At 35.6% G+C, this 14451-nt stretch overlaps 1 protein-coding gene across 2 annotated transcripts in view; it reads right to left on the bottom strand.

Moving 5' to 3' along the window:
• Dsc1 (desmocollin 1) overlaps nt 1-14104 on the bottom strand; it is a 30671-nt gene extending 16567 nt beyond the window's left edge. Inside the window, exons 1-7 of one of the 2 annotated variants that reach the window (XM_020153677.2) lie at nt 13674-14104; nt 11229-11313; nt 9577-9779; nt 8264-8383; nt 7280-7435; nt 1729-1873; nt 616-782 (exon numbers count right to left, since the gene is read on the bottom strand). In XM_020153677.2, coding sequence (XP_020009266.2) covers nt 616-782; nt 1729-1873; nt 7280-7435; nt 8264-8383; nt 9577-9779; nt 11229-11313; nt 13674-13736 — 939 coding nt within the window. In that variant the 5' untranslated portion in view covers nt 13737-14104. The remainder of the gene's footprint in view (nt 1-615; nt 783-1728; nt 1874-7279; nt 7436-8263; nt 8384-9576; nt 9780-11228; nt 11314-13673) is intronic. The other variant, XM_074070095.1, reaches the window with a different exon arrangement.
• Between the last annotated feature and the right edge of the window lie 347 nt (nt 14105-14451).

The raw sequence follows: 14451 nt of genomic DNA, 5'->3' as shown, positions 1-14451 counted from the left end.
TTATTCAGCACAAAAAAATGAGTTATCAAGTCATGACAAAATATGGAAGAAATTGAAATGAAAATAACTAGGAGAAAGAACCCAGTCTGAAAAGACTGCATACCACAGGATTGTAGCTACATAACATTCTGAAAAGGTAAAATTATGGAAACAGGAAAGATCAGTGGTTTCCAGGGGCTGGAGGGGATGAACAGATGACTACAAGGAGTGAAAAGGATTTTTAGAACAGCAGAACTACTCAATGACACCATAATGGTAGAAGTACATCATCATCATACTTCTGTCCAAATCCATAGAATGTTCAGCACCAAGACTAAGCTAATACCAACTATGGATCTTTGGTGATAACAATATGTCAAAATAGGTTCATTGACAGTCACAAATATACCACTGTGGTGAAGGAAGTCAACAGTGAAGCAGCTGTGCATGTGTGGGACAAGGGTAGAACCCTGTATGTTCTACTCTATCTACTTGTGAACCTAAAACTGCTTCAACAATGCTTATTAATTTTTAAATATTACATATATTTAAGTCAAAATTACTTATTAGAGCAAAAGTAAAATAAATCTAGAGCAATTTTATTCATCAAAATATCAAATCAGTTCAATTAATTACCTCTCTATCCAGTAAAGGTGTGGTTGTAGTAATCACACCTGTATCTGGATGTATGTTGAAGTGCTTTGGATGATCTGGCATTTGCTGTAGGATTTTGAATTTCAGACGAGTATGTAGAGTTCCAGGCTCATCATTGTCTATGGCTGTCACTTGTCCCACTGAAGTTCCTGTTTAGATAAATCCAATATTGTCAAAAATTAAATCATGATACAATTGAATTATAAGCAAAAATAAAATCAATGTATTGCAGTAGCAAATTCTCCCAAAAGCCACAAAAGGATGAGTTTTAAGGTAGATGTGGTAGTACATGCCTGCAATCCTAGCACCTGAGAGGCTAGGTCAGGAGGATTGTGAGTTTGAGGCTACCTGGGCTACAAGATAGCAAGACCCTATCTCAAAACAAACAAAATTGACAAATTTTAAAGATAATCTGAGAATATATTAAATGGTCTACAAAACTTCTCCAAGTCCTGCCTCCCTTGGAACTTCAATTAGGTGGCTACTATGAATAACATGATATGTTTTCTAGGTATAAGAGACCAGTTCCCACCTTATCCATTGTAACAATTGTTCTCTAATTCTTTCTCCCACCTACTATTCCAACTCATGTACTATTTTTAATGGAAACTTTTCTGTATAACTTGTCTCTTTTAGAATTAATAATGTTAATTAGAGGAATAGCACATCTTTTCATGTGATAACAAAGATTTTTTTAATATATGTGCTGGATTAGCAATAAATGCAAGGAATTACTAGTATACACAAACAATAAACATTGTGCACCAGTATAAGTACCATTTAGACAAACTCCATGGCCCAGACATGAGAGTATTAGGAATATTGCTTTAGCAATCCACGGATTGTGAAAGTGATATTATACATTCATACTTACATGATAACAGAATGGGGGAGCCATATGAAAGAACATCTCTCACAAATTTTAAAAACAAACTAAACAATCTTTGTTTATGATCTTTGGTAAGCTAGGTCACAATCTTGGCTTCAGGTGGCATTAAACCAGCCAACAATTTGTTTTCAACTTCTTGGAAGATAAGCCAAGAAAACCAATGTGTATGTTGTTATAAGTCTAGTTAGGATAAAATGTGAACTTACCAGATCGGCAATTTTCAGGAACACTGAAAACAGTCAATTTGTTTTCGAAATATGGAGCATTATCGTTGTCATCTTCGACTTTGAATAACAAGGGGAGTGGATAATCAGGTGCGTAGCCATCTGCAGTTGTTGCATAGCCATAGACCTAAAAGAAAGGAAAGCACCATTGGCTTGTCCCCAAATGACAAATTATGCACACAAGTAAGCTTAGCAGATGGGTAAAATGAGTCACTAAAAAAAAATCCTCAAAAATATCTGTAAGAAAGGATGCAGTAGAGAGGTCATACACAGGCACAGTGCATGACGGCCACATGGCTTCACAACGCCTTCAGGAGTTACTTCTCATTATTCTACCACTAAGTACCATGCACTCCAACCACCATGAACTCCAGGTGTTCTCTGAATTACCTGCATACTGCTCTACTAGTTAAAATGCATATAGACTTTCTCCATTGTACTAGTAACAAGCATTTTTTTAAAGTTTATGAAAACACAATTCTATTTATTTATAAATTTATATATATGTAAATATGTATCACAAATATCTCCAAGTGATGTATCTTCATGTATTTTCTCATCTTTCTACCATAAACATGTATTTCTTTCTTTAAAATGCTAGTAAAAGCATATATATGTATATGTGTGTATGTATATTTCATCTCAAAATGATCTTGGTCCCACTGCCAGGATATAATGTCTTTCCCCTTTGAATTCCATCAAATTATTTTTGCATTCTTCTTACGTGTTTTGTACACAGTAAGTGTTCAATAAATAGTTGTTGAGTTAGATAAACTGTCTTCACTTGACAGACCCAAGTAAACCTGCTCAAAGTGAGCTCTGTATTGACTCAGTTCTTTATAAGAATTCTTCCTGATTTTCCTACTGCAATTATTTCTAGAGTGGACTATGACTATAATCCCAAGTATCAAACTCTTCTTTTTCCCTTATTAGCCTTACTAGTCAGTTTCCAAGTTCTAGAGATTATGGCATTTTTTGTGTCTCTGTCATCAGTCTTCTCTTTTCTATTCTCACTGACATTGTCCTATGTGACTCCAGATGGGTCCTACATGTAACTTTACAAACTTTCCTAAAGTTGTCCAAACTGACCTTCTCTTCTACTCAGACAGTGTCAGAAGTCAGATTTTATTTTCAAAAAGCACAATTTTAATCAGATATTTCAGTGACTTACATGTCCCCTACTAAAGTAAACACAAAATTCTCACTATTATGTTAAAAGCATTTAACTGTTCATGTTAACCCTCCAAGGGAAGGAATTTACACCCCAACCTAGGATAAAAATATATTAAAATAGCAATTCATCTTCTCCCTGCCCCTTTATTCACTTTTCCCTAAACAACACCAGGTGAACTTTTCATTAATAAAATATATGTTTTGATTTCTATCATTTTGTTCTCTTTATCTTATTTCTCAATAAATTTCCAAACCCAGAAATGGAATATGGGAACATACAATTGCCACTTCCCTACCCCCACCTCATCAATCACCACCACCAACAACAACACCACTATGCACCTTCATCACCACATCTAGGACATCCAGATGTCATACTATTCAGCCTTCCATCCACTTCCTCCCTTTCTTCCCATACAGATCATGTGAATTTTTCTTTGTAAAATGCTGCCATGTTGAGACTTGGGACTAAAGAAAAGTATAAATTGTTCTATATCTCTATTAGATTACAATTCTCCTCAGGCATGAAGCTTTATACATGCTGGTATTTGAGTCCCTGAAGTGCCTAACCCAGTAACTCAGCACCTTTCATTGGGTAAGTTCGTAACAAATAACTTTTCCATTTAATTCCAGCCAGATCTTTCCCTTTTAGGAAGACAAACTATCCCTTAAGTTTACTCTATAAAAATTGTACCTCTTGTAATGAACTCTTCTACCTCATTCTAACAGCACTAGGATGCTGTCTTGCTATCATTTGCCAAAATTTTGCTAGTTTTTCTCTTCAGAAGAAATGAATATCATCTGCTTCCCATCATATGATCACTTGTAGTTTGAAATAGTAATATTTCTTGATATTTGACTACAAATAAGTATAATTTCCATGCCACTGACTCAGATGTAACAATTTTGTTTCAGGTACTATTCTGGTTTTACCTTTCTCTCATAATGATCCAAGTATCTCCAAAGTATATCATAAATGAAACCACTATTGCAAATAGGATGATCTACTCTAAGAGAGTAGGTAACCATTAAAGCATAGCCCAGCACTCTAGAAGAATCCACTCATGTTCATGTGAGAGAGAAAGTAATCATAAATATTTTCTTATTTAGACATTACAGTAACACATTCAAAAAACTGAAGAAAAGTAATGGTTTTGCACACCAGATCTCACTGCTCTATAATAAAAGTGACAATAATAGACTGAAATGTCAGTATAATAAGACTAATAACGAATATTGTTAGTCATGATTTCAGCCCATTAGAAGGATGTTATTTAAATATCGTGGGTATATTATTATGATATCCTTTCCCCCTTTGAATTCTTTTGGATGCTGAAGAAACTCATCTCTTTTAGTCCTGCTGTATTTTGCTAAAATTGCTGTCATCTTTGGGAAAATGCAGACAGCTGTCGATACAAGTTGGAATTTGAGGTTGGTCTTGCAGTAAGAGCAACCAGAGTAGACTGGGCAGAGAAGGCGAGAATAGCAATGCCAAAGCTGAACAGGTACAGAATGTGAATTAGCAACACATATATGAAGACAATGGATAGATCAGTGTGTCTGAAAAAGCAAATAAACATTACTTCATAGTGGAATCCTGGTTGAATAGTTAAGAAGAGACCAGATTAATGTAGATTTTCCCAAAAGTATAGATTCTCACCAACTCAGAAAGAAAGTGTTTGCATCTGCTTTCTTTCATATGATAGTTTATAATTGTTGAAGAAAGCATTTTTCTTGTGCAATTGCTGTTTCAGAAACTTGGAGAATTTGCGTTGTATGAATCTCTGCAAAATTAGATCAATGGTTTAAGGCAAACTTCCCAAATTGCGATAATGGAATGAGTTGCCCAGGAAAATTTCCATGAGCTAAGATTAAACAACACAACATGAGGCAAGAGAGAACAGGAACATAGTAAGACTATGTATTGACTAGCTCCATGGCTGCTGCTCTCAGTAACTGATTAAATATATTATTAAAACTTCACAATTATATAAATTAAATAAAAGCAAAGAATTGGGTAATTCCATCAAAATCCCCAGGACAAAATTCTGGAGGATGAATGTTGTGTGCTTCACCATGAGCATATCTTTAAAGAGTTTTACAGTTTTATACTTGAGCCATGCCCCCAAGCCCTCTTGTTCAGATTACTGTTTTTGAGGTAGAATCTAACTAACTTTGCCTAGGCTGGCCTCAAAATCATGATCCTTCTACCTCTGCATCCCAAGTAGCTAGGATTGCAGGCATGTATCACCATGCCTGGGTTACTTCTTGTTGCTATGCTTCACTTAATAAATTTTGCTATTTTTCAAGTCCTGCTTCTTAATGCCAATTCAGTCTTGACTTTGTTAACAGGCATTAGAAAAACATGGATAATTCTTATGGGTAAATTGCTTAAAAGCCTAACTTTGAGCATAAGTTCCAAACTATGTTACTCACTTGTCCCTTAAAAATGTTAAAAATAGCAAAGTAGTTTACTTTTAGTTTTAAAATATTCTCCCATTCCTCCTGGAAAATGACTACCATAAGAGACAAGGATAAACTGAAGGTTGAAAAATAAGAACCTATCAGGTCACCTCACAGCAGAATGGATAATGAAATGAATATTGCAACATATAGAGTGACTTTTAGAGTTACATCTTTGCTTCTTGTGAAGGAGCTGTAAAAGCAGCAAGGAACCTACATACTCTATCAATTATTTATTTTGCTTATGGACAAAAAGGTAAAAATTGTTCCAGTGGGGCTGGAGGTATAGCTCAGTGCTAGAGCATGTGGTGAGCATCCATAAGGTCCTTGGTTCTATCCCCAGCATCAAAAACTAAAAATAAAAAATAAATGGTTGCAATGGCTTTGCTTACCTCTTCTGGAAGAGCTGAGGTAAACTATTTTTTAAGTAACAATTTTATACTATTAGGAGTAAAATGTTTCTAAGCTAGAGAATTAGGGAGGGAGCATAAATTTATAAAGAAAATATGTCATAACAATCTCCACTATTGTACTTGATTATAAAATATACAGAATGAAAATTTTGCATTGTTTTAAAACTTATGCTACCTTATACCATACTTTGGCAAACGTTCTAGGAGAGGTCCCGGTGTCTCCTTTGTATGAATGATAAGGTCTTTATTGTTCTAGTCTTCACTAATGGCTTTGTAGTTCACATTCTTCCTTAAAGTCAGACTATACTCTAGTCAGGGTTAACCGTTGTCATTTCTTTTTAACAAGTAGATCTTTCTATTGTGGATGTGCCTTCCTGGAGGATTTAGCTCTTCTCCTCCTTCCCCACCCTCACAATTGTTAATTTCTTTCAGAGTTGACTTTTATGTGGCCACAATTTCCTGTTCAACTTTCAGATGTCTGCTAAAAAAATACTGTCTGGATTGCCCACTTATCAAATAAGTTTCTTTTTTATAAATTCCTTCAGCAAAGAGCTTCTTTACTACCACCTTCACTCATAATTCAGGACAATAAAAGTTTAACCAGTATCATTCACCATCACCCCAACAGAGTTTCTCTGGTCCTTCAGATTAGAGTCAGAACACTGACGAGAGATATGAAATTTGAAACAAAGAAATGATTGATTTTCAGAAGAGATGGAATTTGTCTTTGGGTAGGATAAGAGAGTAAGATTGATTGGTAAAGTTGTTCTGTATTACTAAGAAAATAATATTGTAACCAATGAAGGAGAGAGAGAGAGAGAGAGAGAGGAGAAAAGAAGCAAATGGGCTGAAGCAGTGGATCCAGCCACAGTATATATACATTTTGAATCACCTCAGGTGACTAGGCCCCAGCACAAAACAATTAAGTCAGAATTTCTGGACATGGTCCCAAGTATCAATTTGTTTGGTTTTTTATTTGTTTACTTTTAATTCTCATGTGATTTACAACACACAGCCGTGGTTGAGCATAATTAAGGTATCTTATTATAGAGAATTCTTTTTTTTTTTTTGAGGCAGGGTCTCAACACGTAGCCCAGGCTGTCCTTGAACGCATGACCCTTCTGACTCAGGCTCCAGAGTGCTGGGACTACAGGCATGCACCACCACGCCTTGATATACAGAACTCTGAGCTCAATAAAATACTTTGCTGCTTCTCCAGAATTCCACAGATCAAAATCTGTCCTTTAAAATTCTGTCATTGTATTTTTCTATACTTTTCGCAAGGTTTATTTCCCTGGTTAGTTATTTCCCATTGCTTTAGCAATAGCACCAATAAAAATTTGAAGTTTACATTGAATATTAATAACATTTCAAATATTAGATCAAATATTTGAGTCTTACTATGTAAAAAAGCAACACTGAAAATATTAATAAGCCAATAATAATAAAGATGTAATTATAAGTAAATATTTCAGCAATCCTACCAAAAACTGATCGTACTGCTCACGGTCAATGCTTCTTGTGCAATAAATATCCCCAGTGTCTTTCTCTATGTAGAACAAATTGAAGGGCTCTTTGTCCACTCCTGGTCCACTTATGGAGTAAAAGATGGTGTAATTCTGAGCAGCATCTGACTGGATCTATAACAACAAGTCACAATTAGGAGCAAAGCAAATGTGTCATAGTCAATGTCTTCATTGTGATAAACTGTGATAGTTTATTTTTATCCCTTGTTCTCTTTCTTACTAGTCTTTCTTTCTTCTGCTTATATAACCATCATCTCCTAGGTTTTCCAAATTGCTAGTTCCATCCATTCTGCAAAGCTACAGGTTGTGTTACTTGCTTGATTCTAAATTATTTATTATCTGCGGAGTTATAAAAATTGTGGAGTAATATGCATTTACAATTCTTATTCACAGATTCTTATTCCTATATAAAGTATACTAATGCTTTCAGTGATTCTGAGTTATTTGGAATTTAAAAATGTCTGATTAAAAAAGTATTCTGGAAGTAATACAACTTTTCTTGCCCGATTAATTCAGAAACTTCATCATTCCAAAACTGTCCTATGCTTGCATTCTAATTATGTGGCAGTGAGACAATGTGACTTAGTAAACAGAAAAGTGACCATTTTTAGAGGATAAGTGTTAATTTAAATAGTTGAGTTATGCAAAATCCATAGGCATACCCTTTGCAGATGGGTGCTACAAAATCTTTCATAGTATTTAGGTGAATTTGGATGCAAACATATGGAAATAAGAAATCCAAAATGTCTTTAACGTGATTTCTGGCAGAAAGCAATAAAATATATTGGGTCACTTCAATGTGACCCTAGTTCTGGTGAATAAGCAATCCAATTATTACCAATAATTTAAAGCCCTGGTTCAATATATTATGCAATTTTCAAATGGACAATTTCAACAACCAAAAAACTTTCCACATATGAAATCAAATAAGATGAAACATACCTGCTGAACGTGCTGTGGAAATGGACCTAATGAGTTTTCCATCAGAGAACATGGAATAGGAGCCCATCTTCTCTTACTGCGCTTGAGGATGGAGTCCTTGATATGTCTCTTCCTAGGAGCCTACATTTGATAAGAAACAAAGAAATATAACATTCTTTACCAATCTTGGAATTGAGATTTTTACGTATACATCAATATGAAGAAAATAAGTCAAGATGACATATAACACTGCCATGGATAGCCTCCAAAGCATTTCTATTTTTTAATAGTAACAAACACAACAATAAAAACAAAATTAGACCTCAGACTGCATTATATTCCCTAGAACCATATATTTCCTGATTCAATCAGGTAACTATCAGAAATCTATAGAGCATTAGAATAGATGTCACCTTAAGATGCTACAGACCCTCTTAAAAAATAGATAATCCATTAACAAATATTTAAAATTGATTTTATTTCATAATGAATGGTACCACCAAAATCTTTGGAAACCCTGTCTATAGTGCAAAAGACACAGGGCACCATTTGTTCAAGTATATTTTATTTCATGCAATGTGGAGCTACTTCACAATTTACATTTTTTAAAAACATGTTTTTTAAGGCTTAAGCATATTTTGAATTCATTGAAAATAAATACTTACAATCAGAAGGAATTTAGCTGGGAAATCCTCTTAAAAGTGAATCACTTACTGATAAATGATTTTATAAGACCAAAGTGTCATTGTCCTAAGTTTACTTCAAGTGAGATATGAATTTCAGCACCCTTCTGCCTTCTTATGCCCAAGACTGATCACCACCATTCATTACAAAACAGTGAAAACATTCAAATCCATCCAGTGGACTGGCCACAACTTCATTGCCTGAAGAGAGACCCCATGGACTTTTCTGATAAGATAGGAACAGATTTTTGGCAATCTCTTTCCCCATTTAAAGAGACACAAATCCACAGTCACCTGGAAATAACCACACAGGGGGTGTCACATCTCTAACCATGTTCATTTTCTGTGAGTTTAAGACCTGACCCAGTCTTGTCCTTGTTCTTCATATTGGTTGTTCTGACTGCCACACCTCAAAATACTATCTGAAACCTTTGATAGTCTGACTTTGCTCCCTGGCTCAGAGTCATTCAACATTACACAACTGTATAAATACCTCTACTCCTCAACAGTCTAGGCTTCATTTCTGTTCGTTATAAGTAGAAAAAGCAAACATGATCATTCAAGGACAATTTAACCTGAAAAAAAGCCTATGAAATGAACTACTCCTAAGAATATTACTATACAAGGCTACTTAAATCTTGCCTGGTATACCTTTTTTTCTTTTGCTGACAGTACAATTTCTATCTCTTTTTGTTCCTGCGTCTGACTGTCAGAGAGTAAAACAGAAAAACTCTTCCTTTCAGAAGACAAAAGCAGGTCATGTGTTGTGTAAATGGAACCATCTTCTAGAATTCTAAAGGCTGGGTCGCTGGACTGGATTAGGCTGGGCAACCTGAGACACTCCTCCAGATTCACTGCAGGGAAGAAATTTCACAGCATTTGTCAGATGAAACAGGCACAGAACAAGTTTTACGGGAAAGGCAACTGCTAGTGAGTGCAGGAGACAGAGGAAGGCGGTTACACTTGGGCCCCTGCTGTCTAAAAGATGAAAATTAAGTAATTAAATTATTGGAGTCATTTTTCCCATTAATTTCTCATGAATTAAGAAACTGTTTGCCCAGTGTCATTGGATTTAGTCTATTTCCATTTTGCCTATTATTCATGCATTTGTGAGTATGTATATATGTGCGTATTGATATATCTGTGTATACACATACAACCCACATATATACACACACAGATGTTCCTCAACTTACAATGGTTTAATTTTATGATAACAGCGATATGCATTCAGTAGACACTGTGCTTTGAATTTTGAATTTTAATTTCGACCTTTTCTTAGTCTAGTAAATGTGATAGGGTCCTCTTTCTGCATGCTGGGCCGTGACAGTGAGCTGCAGGTCCTAGTAAGCATTGTGATTAGAAGGGGAAACAACTGAAACTCTACAGTGGATTGTGTTCCTAAGCTACTATGTTTGGTAGGTTAGTGTATTAAATGCATTTCCACTTAAAATGTTTTCAACTATAATGAGTTTATCAGGATGTGACCCCATTGTAAATCCAAGACCACCTAGAGATCTATAGATACAAATGGATGGGTGGATGGCTAGATAGGTAGACGGACAGAAATGCACATTTATAGCCACCAAGAAATTTGTTGTTTTATGTCAGACTGTTGATTTATCAATAAATTATTGCTTTCTATCACCTGTTATAATTATATGACATCTATAGATTGTGGATTTATTTGCATTAAGTCTTTTGTAGTTAAGACTATTGCAACAGTAAGAAAACTGGCTTATTCTTAAGCAATATTTCTTAATAGTATTGCAAGCAATCTTTGCAAAACATCTTTTTGATGTTAATAAACTCAATGCCTAATAAGTATTGATGATCTTGATAGTAAGATTCATTGAAATTTTATTTGACTTTCACAAGCTATTCTGTGAAATAGGTCATATAAATTCTTGGTGAACACTGTTCATTGTTACCAAACTTGAGTACAAATCTTATTTAGATTAAATTTTGACACATTTATTTCACATCTAATCAAGTAAAGAAACAGCATTAGAATTTTGACAACAGAGTAGTTAATGTGAATTAAAATATGTATCTAGCCTTGATGCTTTGCTTTGTATGAGCTAAGATAATTTGCTCATTTTTCTGGCAAGAAAAGTATGTAACTAACTTTGGTATCCTAATTATTTTTAACTGCCCCCAGAAAACAAGTATCCTATCTTTCATTGGAGGGCCAATTTTAATGGCAGATCACTACCATATGGCTTTTATCCCAAACCTTACAGGAGCAGCCTGAAGCAAATAGTGACAAGTTGTAACTATTAAATTCTCGACACATTTCTCACCTTTGCCTACAAGCGTTTGAGCCTGAAGATGAGCGGGAACATGAAGAGAAACTTTCTCACAAGCATCACAAAATAATTCCAGAACCTCAAAATGAAGAAAAAATCAGGAATTATATTTGATCATGCATTTTCACATTACAGTTTTGTCTTCTTGATAAAAAACATTGTCAATTTTGGAAACAAATTGACTTTTTAAGTTTCAACTTTTCCGTATTTTACAAGTTATTGACAAAAACGTGGCTTTAGGGACACCATAGACATTTAGTATCTACGAAAAACAAGTGAATCATTTTTAGAATCTATCATCATATTGTATAATTGCAAGAAAGTGTGTTGTAAACCACTGAATTTATATAGAATCTACTATTACTTCTAAGACTATTAATACGTGCTGTTCTGATGAGCCTGAAGAAAGTACTTAACTGTAGCATTCAATGGTCACATATTTGTACCAATTCTCCAACCATCATGTTCACTATTTGAAGGTGAAGTAAGAAAAAACATGAGGCCTTTTTTAACCTCATAAAAAATAATACCCACAGACAGTCACTGTTCTCAAATCACTTTTCTTAAACAGAAATATCTCTCAAAATATAAAGATGAATCTTCAAATGGGTAAAAAATTTTAATTAAATTCAAGACACAACTACTGTTCTAAAAGACTAGGTAGTGCAAAGAAAACATATTATCTGAAAAATAAAAGTTACCAGTTCCAGGCCTCTATAAGTTCAAAACATATTTTTCTTCTTTTGTTGTCTAGCAAAATGACTACATCTTAATCATTTAAATATAAAACAAATCACAGCTAGATTTCCCAAAACTACATAGGTCTATTTTATCATAAGTGTTTCTCTGACAACATATTTCCAGAATTATTGTGCAGAGGAAAGCAAAGGGATTAACATTCATGTTAAGAATATATGCCTCTTTTCTAACTCAGCTCAAGTACATTGGACATATTGGTAACAGCCTATTTAAACAAATTGTAATTTTACAAATATGTTAGGCAGATAATATGACAATTTGAAATTTTAAGAGTCACATTTTAATTTAATTTAACTTAAATACTCACTTATTAAAATACGACATTCTTTTTTATTTGATATTTTAAATATGTTCATCTCTAATGTCAAGAAATGCACTAAATTATATCTAAAGAACTTTCTGAGGATTAAGCCTTCCACTAGTAGTGGTCTAAATATACACTGTGGGAAAAAACACATTCTAATCAGAAATATATGTGTACATGCATATATGCACACTTACATATGAATATGCTTATACATATACCTAACGTGTATGCATGTATATGTGTGTTTGTATGTGTATGTATGTCATACAATATATCGATGTTCCCACTCCCACCCTCATCTTCTCTCCTTCCTGTCCCAGGTCCCCACCTTTATGATGCCCCTCACAGGCAGAGCCAATGGAGGCTTTCAGGCTTCACTTAAATCAGTGCTAAGTAATTTGAAAAGAGTTGTGATCAGTAACCCTTTTAGTCAGAATGGAGGTCAAGGATGAATGGGTATTGGATAAATCAAAGGACACTGGGCAGAGCAGGGATGAAAACCAAAAGAAATCTGCAAGGACTCCCTGGAAAAACATTTTACCTGAGTAATGCTAACTCAAGGTGGTCTCTGAGTTCTCTTCTCCCCCATCAGTTATAGGATGGGAAGTTGACCATCAAACCTACATTGTATTTATATGGAGAAAGTACCCCCATGTAGTAAAACCTTCAAATTCTGAAAACATAATTTAAAACTAAAATATTTTGGTAAAATGGAAAAAAAAAGAATTTCATGGTTCTTCTCTTCCCATCAAACAAAAACTAGCATCTTATCCACAGTTGCAAAGCTATTGAGAATCCAAGTGGAAATCAAGTAAATGGCATTTTCAATGCTGTCACATTTTGCTTTATTATTTTCCTTGAGTCAAAATGCTTGCTTCAACTAAGAAATCTGCCCATCTCTTAGCTTTTTCTGCATAAATTAAGAAAGTCTTCAATAATTCCTATACTCACCAAGAATTCTTTTCCTTTTCTTGTGGCTCAGTGGAATGAAACATGTTAAACACATGAGATATTTAATGACTAGTAACTAAACAAATCTCAGAACCTTCTGGGCCTAATGCCAAAGGACTGAATTTATTCCACTATTCCTGAGAAACACACAACAGCAAGACTGAACATGGCATTCCCTTGCAAAGCCTTACCATGTTGGTGACAGGCACTTGAAGAGTTAGCTAAACCCTCCCCAACCTGGATTACAAGGCTCTCAACTCTTTCCTTAAATTTTCTCAGATCTGCTTTTGTTTTCACAGTCTATGTGCCCTGCCTTGCTCCCTTTCCAATTCCACCCCCCACTTCTCTCTTTCAAGCCCAAACTGGAGGGAGGAAGCGGGTAGTGACATGCTTGATTCCCTAATCCTTTGGATGTTACTCACCAGGAGAGAGAAAAGGAGCTGCTTACAGAAGATGCTCCCTGGGGCAGCGGAGTCCACAGCCATCAGAAGTGGTCCCAATGGCCAGGGATGGTGACCAGATAATGGGGTGACCTGAGATGTACAGGGCAACTAAGCAGAGCCTGGAACTTGTCAGGATGTTCTGTGGCTACCTTGGCACAGCTGAGATGGCTTTGGAAGAAGGTCAAGAAGCAAGTGATAAACAGGAGGAGGAGCAACAGAATTGCTTTCCTCCTATTCTCTGGCCAGTTCCTCCTTCCAATCCAGTTACCTCTGAATGTAAAGAGGATTTCCTACAAGTGGGAAGAGTGAGGTCTAGAGCACCCCAAATCCAGCCACTAGCTCCTCCTCATAGCACCTTTCAAAATTTCTCCTGTCACTTAACACATAAGCAAAAGCAGAAGGGAACACCCTCCATCCTCAGCCCTCCTCCCTTTCCCCCCAGGTTGATACTATGAAGTTCTCCCCAGTTATTATGCACTCCCACGGCCTCCCCTCCTTCTTGGCCTTATTAACCTGCCTTGCCCCCAGGTATAAACATAAATTGTGCATGAACTCCATGCAAGGAAGTGATGCCTTCTTGGGTGCCATTGGCAAATCGGAGGGCATGAACATGCACACAGATCACACCCATCAGGAGTTATCTCCCCATCTGAGCATCTAGGTGTAGTCTGTCCCATAGAGCACTGTAGCTTTGCCACAGATCTGGCATTCCGGTTTACAGCAGCAACTTCACAGGTGCATTGTGTCTACTCCCTAT

Source organism: Castor canadensis, chromosome 4 (assembly GCF_047511655.1).
Source record: "Castor canadensis chromosome 4, mCasCan1.hap1v2, whole genome shotgun sequence".
In the NCBI taxonomy this organism is placed as follows: Eukaryota; Metazoa; Chordata; class Mammalia; order Rodentia; family Castoridae; genus Castor; species Castor canadensis.
The sequence above is the reverse complement of the archived record's forward strand: the minus strand, read 5'-3'. Positions and strand labels throughout refer to the sequence as shown.